The sequence below is a fragment of the Lytechinus pictus genome, chromosome 4 (assembly GCF_037042905.1).
Source record: "Lytechinus pictus isolate F3 Inbred chromosome 4, Lp3.0, whole genome shotgun sequence".
NCBI lineage: Eukaryota > Metazoa > Echinodermata > Echinoidea > Temnopleuroida > Toxopneustidae > Lytechinus > Lytechinus pictus.
Window position 1 is genome coordinate 22,943,475 of NC_087248.1, and position 8,412 is coordinate 22,951,886.

The window sequence follows — 8,412 nt, forward strand, 5'->3', positions numbered from 1 at the left end:
ATGAGAACATGCATGTTGGTTGGGTAACGCATTTTGCCCAATATGGAGTAAAAACAAAAAATACCCAGCAAAAATGCATGTTGCCTTTTTACCCAATATTGGGTAAAATTTTACTCAGTGTTTTTAGAGTGTATAATGCTTGCGGAATTAGTGATCAGCTTTTTCTGGTGGGTGTTTCATAAAGCTGTTCGTAAGATAAGAGCAATTTTAAGAACGACTGGTGATCCTTTCTTTTGGTAAATGGTATAATAAATTGGCGATGGCCGCGTAAAAAAGGATCACCAGTCGTTCTTAAAGTCGCTCTTAAGTTACGAACATCTTTATGAAACAGCACCCTGGTGGTTCATCCATTTGCAATGTGGAAGATATAAAGATGTAGGGTTGTTTGTGGAGTGCGAAATATTTATCATAAACAAAGTTATACACACAAGGGGAAAAACACTGCACTGTACAAACTTTAGTTTTAAAAGTAACACCAGTTGGCGTCCTTAGAGGACCACACCCTGAGGTGTTAAAGATTAGACCCTAGAGATTGAACATAACACCAAAGAGTGTAGAAGTACCAACCCGGTGTTGTGATAACACCCATAGATGTTGAACCGACATAAAAAAAAATTACACTGGAGTAAAATAATTGGTGCGGTCCTCTATGTTCACTAGTTTAACACAAACGTTTTTTTTTTTGCAGTGTGGCGGCACCGTTTGCTGTACAATCCATTTTTTTTCCTGTTTGCACTCGAAAATACACATTCGCACCCTTTAATGTACAACTTGCAACATTTGTCAATGGATCAACCAACCAACCAATCAATCAATGAATCAATCGATCGATCGATCAATCAATCGATCGATCGATCAATCAATCAATCAATCAATCAATCAATCAATCGTATATTTAGTCTGTTCTTGCTTCACATTTGCAAAATGAAAAATTGAAAAAAAAAGATTTATGCGCCCGCGTGTAAGTTTGAATGACGTATAGGGCCTACCTACTTCTGGGGACATTTTACCCATCAACCGAGGACGTCATACAACTAGGGATGTCTTGGTCCAGATAATCATGATAATCAATTCCTCATTTCATTTCTAACTGTTTCATACAGTTAAAGGTTCCCGGTGGGCCAATTAAACTCAAGTTGTGTGTGTGTGTGTGTGGAGCAGATAGGAACCGTCCCCGGTTAGCGAATATGCGCACGTATGTCCGAAATTAGCCCAGCTTGATAAGTCGATTAAAATCATTTTTTTTTTGCTAAGGCCCACTCTAAGACCTTAAACACACGTCCTCGCTTTGGCGATTAACTGTAAGTCACCAATTGCCAGATTACAATAGGGTGTGTGTGTTTGTGGGTGAGGGTGTGTGTGTGGGTGGGTGGGTGGGTGAGTGTGGGGTGTGTTAGAGTGGGTGTGTGGGAAGTGTTTGTGTGTGGGGGTGTGTGTGTGTGGATGTGGGTGAGTGTGGGGGTGTACAGTGATTCACTACCCCCCCCCCCCCTCGAGACATTTAAAGTAATATTGACATAACAATATTCAACAATCGACTGAACTGGATTAGAGCACAATGACGATGTAAACACAGCCTTAAAATCGGCATACTTGGTATATTTCATCTATGTAACCCTAGAAACAACGCCTGCGATTCGGCTTGGACATACAAAGCATTGTTAAAATTACATTTGTATTTGACATGAAAATCATAATCTCGTACAGCTAATGGATAGGAGGCTGGTAATACCGGAATATAATGAATGGTCGAACTGTCTCGTGAACTGGATTTCAACCATCAAAACTCACATCAGGTAGGTAATTTGAAATTAATTTGGCTGTCAATATCTAGATCATTTTCTTTTCAATCTGACTCATTAATTTTCCATCCTATCTCGTGGATTTGAAAAGGTTATGTAAAGAATTATCAAATCATATAGCCGCAGCAGGAATATAGTACAGAAAACTGACTGATTTTCTTCATAAAAGCGTTAAAATAATCGAATTCGTAAGTCTTCGTAGCGAATAGACGCAGCAGGAATATAGTATAGAAAACTGACTGATTTTCTTCATAAAAGCGTTAAAATAATAGAGTTCGTAAGTCTTGGTAGCGAATAGAAGTGTCACATTTCTTCAATCATAAATTGTTAATATTTTGATCCTTTTTTTTGCAAACTAACTCGACAAATTGTCCACGCTATCGCTGATTGAGAAATGTTAGAAAAATGTTATGCACAGAACGCTTAGATCAAAAGACTTTATAGTTGACGACATGTTACATTTTTTTTATAAGATTGAAATACTGTTATGAAAAGTCTAAATAACGAATAGAAAAACTAGTTATTATCGAAAAAAAACACGTTGGGGGGGGGGGGGGGGGGGACTTAGGCCTATAAAATCAAACAGGTTCTATGAATTAATGGTCATATTCAGACTGAAATAACCATAACTCGAAGTGATTTGGAAAATATAAAGGAATCATTGTGTGAATCCGCCAATCAATCAATCCGTCGATCTTTACCTCTAGGACGTTACCGTCTGATTCACAGGGAATTTCAGAAAGTCTGACTAGATGAATATCTTAATATGTTATCAATACCTCTCAGACTGTATATATATATATATATATATATATATATATATATATACGGTGTGTGTGTATATATGTGTGTTTGAATATCTTTTTCAAGATTACATTTTTCTCAATAAGGAATTATCATTTACAACGTTTTTCTTTCTCATACCATAAACCAAGTATAAAATAAATAAGCCTATAAATTGATTATGGAACTTACATTTTATAAAATTCAGTGCACATGCTGATAGATTATTAAAATTATTTCGCAAAGCTGGTCAATTTTTTTTCCTTGAATATGCTTTAGATGTCTGAATTAATTTGGAAATGAAGTCTATCTATATCTATAACTATTAAATAGTTGTAAATTCCATGGAATGTTCTATTTCATTTTGACCCATCCAGCTGGCCATAAGCGACACTCGTGTCGGTGATGCAGTAATATTTGTGATCATGGGAAATGAAAACATATCCGAGGGAAAAGATAAATAGGAATCACCGAACTGTTACATAGCAAGCAAGACTTTGTGTTGGTTCAGGAATAACAATCCAACAAAAAGCGGTTGCCTTGGTAACATCATGGCTGCTCGCCTGCAAAAGTCAACCGAGGCCGAGAAATTTCGCTTCTTGAACATCGCCCTGGAGAAGAAATACACTTCCCAGATTGACATTCTTACTCGGCAGCAGAAGGTTGCCCTGAGTCAGATCTATCGCGAGAGAAGGAAGATCGAAGTTGAACTGGAGCATCAGCGAAACGCGAGACTCACAGACCCAATCCCATTTCATCTGCGCGGAGGAGGAAACAGGATTGGCGCTCCGATTTCGTCAAATATTAGGAGGAACTCGGCATCGCCGGAAAGTCAACCGGGCATGCGCAGAAGCGTAAGTGAAGGTGACTTGTTGGGGTTGCCGTCCGGGATTTCGCGCGCGCAGACTCTGATTCCGCCAGTTGGAAACACTTCGAGTCGGTCGCCCGGGGTGTCTTCTAAAAGAAGGGTGCGTTTCAAAGATGACCCCATGGAGAAAGAGAAAGAAGAAACCACTCAACAGCGACCAAACCCGATGGATTCGTCGGGACATCGAATGGCAGACGTCATCCTTTCTCCCGAGCGGCTTTTCGACTCCACAAGGGCGTTGGCGGTCTACAGGCGTCTTCAGAGGAAAGTCCAAGACTCCCTTGAGCACGGAAACAATTCGAGGAACCCCGAAGCTGCAGTCGAATCCACGATGAAGCTCATGAAGAGGAGACAGCAACGAAAAATGCGAGAGGAGCAAGCCGAGGCAGCAAAGAATGGCGGGAAACGACCTAATTCTGGGCCCGAGCAAAACGCAGCTGGCCCTGATCGCAAGGTAACCGGGTCATCAACGAAAAAACGATCACGAGGATGGAGAAAGCCTGATCGAAGAGAGCATGGCGGTGGTCGTTCTACGAGCAGAGAGGCATACCGTTTACCATCATTCACAATGGACGATGGATCGCTTCATTTACATACAAAGACTGATGATGATTTTAAGAAACTGGAAGGCCGGAAGGTGATGGAAAGAGAAACTGATAAGGTATATTTTGGTAAGATCAAACAGGCGGAGGAGAATAAAAGGGTGACGAAAAAGATTGATGACTACCTCGCCAAATACTGACTCGGGAGTCTTTCTTATAACAAGAGAATATTGCGCCCCGGACGGGCCACTTCCATTGACGGGTGGATACCATGCGCGACCAAGGGGTCTTGAAAAGCACCCTAAACACGTATTTTCCATATTCTTAAAATGCACCCCTTAACAAGTATTGGCGTGTGAAACCCTACCCTTAACAAGTATTGGCAAGTATTCCCAGAATTGAGCCCCTAAACAAGTACAGCGATGTATTTTCAATATTCTGAAAATGCACCCCTTAACAAGTATTGGAAACAAAACGATACTCTTGGCCAGTATTTCCTGAAATGAACCCCTAAACAAGTACAGCGATATTTTATTGTTATGTCACGGGTCCGTCCGATCGTTGGTTTTACGTTACACACCATTATTTTGGTTTAGTAAGGCCCGACCTTCCACACCTCGCGCAAATCGGACTCTAAACACGTAGTGTTGGGGCAAAAAGGACATCCTTTATGAAACATTTTGATTTTGTTTTATCATCCCCGCATATTTGACCCTAAACACGTATATTTTCCGAGCGAAATAGATACCCTTTTTTCAATATTTTTGTGTTTTTGACACCCTTATCACGTTACGTACGTAACGTGCCCTATCTTGAAAAAGACATCCTTTTTACGTGTTTTTTTGGTCGCGCATGGTATCCACTCGTCAATGTAAGTGGCCCCCCGGTATTGCGCTAAAGTATCGAGTGATATATTTCCCTTAATCAGAATTGGGCCTAGTAGGTAAATACTAGTACGAGAATGAGGGTAACTCAACAGGTTAACAGCCTCATTGTTATATTCAAGAACTGAATTGTATTTTTTTCATATCAAGCTTTCATCACCAAAATTTGCTACATATCAATTTTATATTGGTATTCAAAATAATGGCAAAAACTTGTGGGTGTGTGTTTCTGTGTGTATAATAGATAATACCCAAGTAGCTAATTTAAAGAAATCTCTAATAAAAATTCGGCATACGACAAAGGAGGTAAACTCATTTTTTTTTTTTCTTTTTCAAATTGATCACGAACACGTCAAGTTCATGTTTTCCCCGAAAGAGAAGAAAGAAAAATATTTACGACTGGGAAATTTACCCTTGGTTTACCATCATAACTTAGTCCTGATATCTTCAATATTTGAAAGAAGAAATCAAGTTAAACGATGATGCCCAATGATGAGTTAACATTGTTTCCACTGAATTTTAACACCAACAAAAACACAAAAGCACAAACCCATCCAGCTTCCTATCCCCCCCCCCCCCCGAAAAAAAAATCCACTAAGGATCACATTTCACAGACCAATATTTAACAAATCATTTCATCCTTCATTGTGGGGGGCGGTGGGTTTTTGCAGGGGGCATTGAAAATAGTACAGAAAAAAAGTATCAAAAACAGGCCTGGGTTGTGTAACTCTACTACCCTTGTAATTTAAATTATAAAAAAAGAGATGTCACTTATTGAACCCCCCACCCAGAAGAGGCAGAACGTCAGGCTCATAAAATGAAAGTGGAGGGGCACCTATTGTTTGGCAGACAAAAGGTGCCCCTCCACTTTCTTTGTCCGAGCCTGATGTTCCGCCGCCTCTGCCCCCACCTCAAATACTCTGTTAACAAACACCCTTGTTCATTGCAACAAACATTTCTAAGTACTCTGTAAATGGAATTTCTATTAAAATCATAACAAAGGCACCATGTTAACTCTTCTTTGTTTATACTTCTATACTTTATTATGACAATTTATGTATGTCTTGCTGTACAAAGAACTATTTACACATGCAAGTTTTCCATACATTGTGCATGATTTAGAATATTTACTTTAGAGTCATTGAAATCAACAATTATTTCCACATTCAAAATCCCACAAGTAAGCTGTATGGGCCTTATCGACATTTAAATTGAAAGAGTGTCGCATTTATCTCAATAAGGACAGTCCAGAGGCCTGTTTCATAAAGGGACTTACAACTATGGTAACTTTGCCAGTATGGGGACTACCATGGTAACAGGGCTCAGGAGCCAATCAGAATCGAGATTTCAGTGGAATTACACAAAGTTAGCATAATTGATTATAAGTCTTCATGAAACAGGGCCCTGGTTTACAATATGCAATTTAAGATTCAATGTTTTAATATATCTCATACATTTAACCCCCCTCTAAGAATTAAAAAATCGAGATTGATTGTGTTTATCTCCTGTGACACAGTGTGGATCCATGGGCATCAGCGCAGAGGACTATCTTTTGTTTTTATGGGGACGCAACAATAGATGTTCCCCACTCCCACCCCCCAAAAAAAAACATTGAAAATGAATTTAGTATAAAATCCTCTGCACTTTGCACATGTCTGGATCCATTACATAAAACTTCACCTTCATTTTGATTGGCTGCTGACCAAGATATCCATGGTAATAACAATTGATACCAAAGTTGCTATTAATGTTATTTTTCATGCAATTTGCCCTTGTTTTGAATCCTTAGAAAATGAATTTACTCCTATTTGAAATCAAAACCAAAATAACATTAATTCTACAAATTGCATATGTCTTGGGCAATGAGTGGATGTCAAAACAGTTTATTTTTAGTTACAAAGACCATACTATTAATAGAAGAGTGTGAGTATTTATGTCCTAGATACGACCAAACACATTTCTATTCAGATAGGAATATTCGCTTGAAAACCAGTAAGGCACTTTTAATAGCGACAAGTATGTCTTTAATAGATATATAACCAAGCTTAATTGACATCTGTACGAGTTGTATACTAAATTTATATATATATATATGCTATGAAAATTGATTCAAATTTGGAACATTTTGATTTAGAAACTTTCTTCAGAAAAGATTTCAAAAAAATGCATGAGAGGGATGCAAGATTCTATTGCTGTACTTCATTTCCGACATGCAATTGCTAGGCAGCCAATGATCAAATGTAAAAGATCATACACACACAAATATTATAAAGAGAAAACTAGATAAAAACAATAAAACTATGTTTCAAATGCAATAGTACAGGATTGAAGGCTGCCAAGCAGATAAACAGCCTAGTGAAATTAAACAGAACAAAACTTTAGGTTTTTTGGTATCATTCTACACTACAATGTGTATTGGACCCAGTACTTACAAAATCAGGTGGTATTTCACAAAGATTTAAGTATAACTCAGAGTCGCAATTAAATGCCGACATGTAGATGATATGCAACACACAATCTTATTAATCAATACGCAGTAGTGCGCATCCTCTTGGCATGATGTGACCAATGTGGTCATGCCTTTTATACTGCACGCAACTAGGCATTTAAGTGGGACTCTAAGTCATTCTTAAATCCTTGTTAAACACCCCCCAGGTCAACTTATTTCTTCTTTTGACCAAGTACTTGGGTAATGTACCCAAAATATAAGTGTAAACTTAAACAATGCCGTGCAATTGAAAAAATACAAATTACTGCATTGCAAAAATAACAATTCAAATTTAAACTTTCAATATATACATATTATAATACAAACATAACAGTGTCTCATTCAACCATCCTATTTCTTGGAAGTGAATTATTAATATGAAGTTTGAAAAAAGTTAGCAAACTTTCTTCTTTTCATGACATGATCTTCGAAATAAAGCTTAATTCACGGTAAACAGATAAATACATGACTATGTATAAAGTATACAATCCGTCTGCAGCGATTTGAAAGTGGCCTGAATTCTAAAGTCCAGTTTAAATCATCCACACACGGTCTAACTCTATGCTAAAGTTAAGGTAAGCTGTATATATCTTGATTTGATTACATTGTATGTATTTTATGTTTACTGTGCTTTTTCCTCCTGCTTTAATGATGAAGAAAACTATTGACTTGAGTCAACAACCACAACAAGAGACCAGTGTTTGAATTTAGAATACGGATCAATGAGTTTAGAGCATATATTAATTCTATATATATCAAGAACTGATTATCATGTCTACTTCATTTCATGAAAACAGGTAAAGCATATTACTCTACCAACATGGTAAAGTGTAGATGTGCCCATTCACCTCAAATCCTTCAATAAATAAGGTGCTTTGAAATAAAATCAGAGCCCATATAATTACCTTATCTAAATTGTTTGTGCTTCAAAGAATACATATATAATTATGTATACATGTATATGATTAGTCAATATGGAATATATATCTTATCAATTAGAGTTATACATTATGTCAAAGTTTAGGTTCTGCTTGCCTAAGTTACA

At 37.6% G+C, this 8,412-nt stretch overlaps 1 protein-coding gene across 1 annotated transcript; it reads left to right on the plus strand.

Moving 5' to 3' along the window:
- The first annotated feature begins 3,136 nt into the window (after positions 1 to 3,136).
- LOC129258293 (uncharacterized) lies at positions 3,137 to 4,195 on the plus strand. The gene has a single exon (XM_054896583.2). The coding sequence runs from the start codon at positions 3,137 to 3,139 to the stop codon at positions 4,193 to 4,195; it is 1,059 nt and encodes a 352-aa protein (XP_054752558.2).
- Positions 4,196 to 8,412: the final 4,217 nt, after the last annotated feature.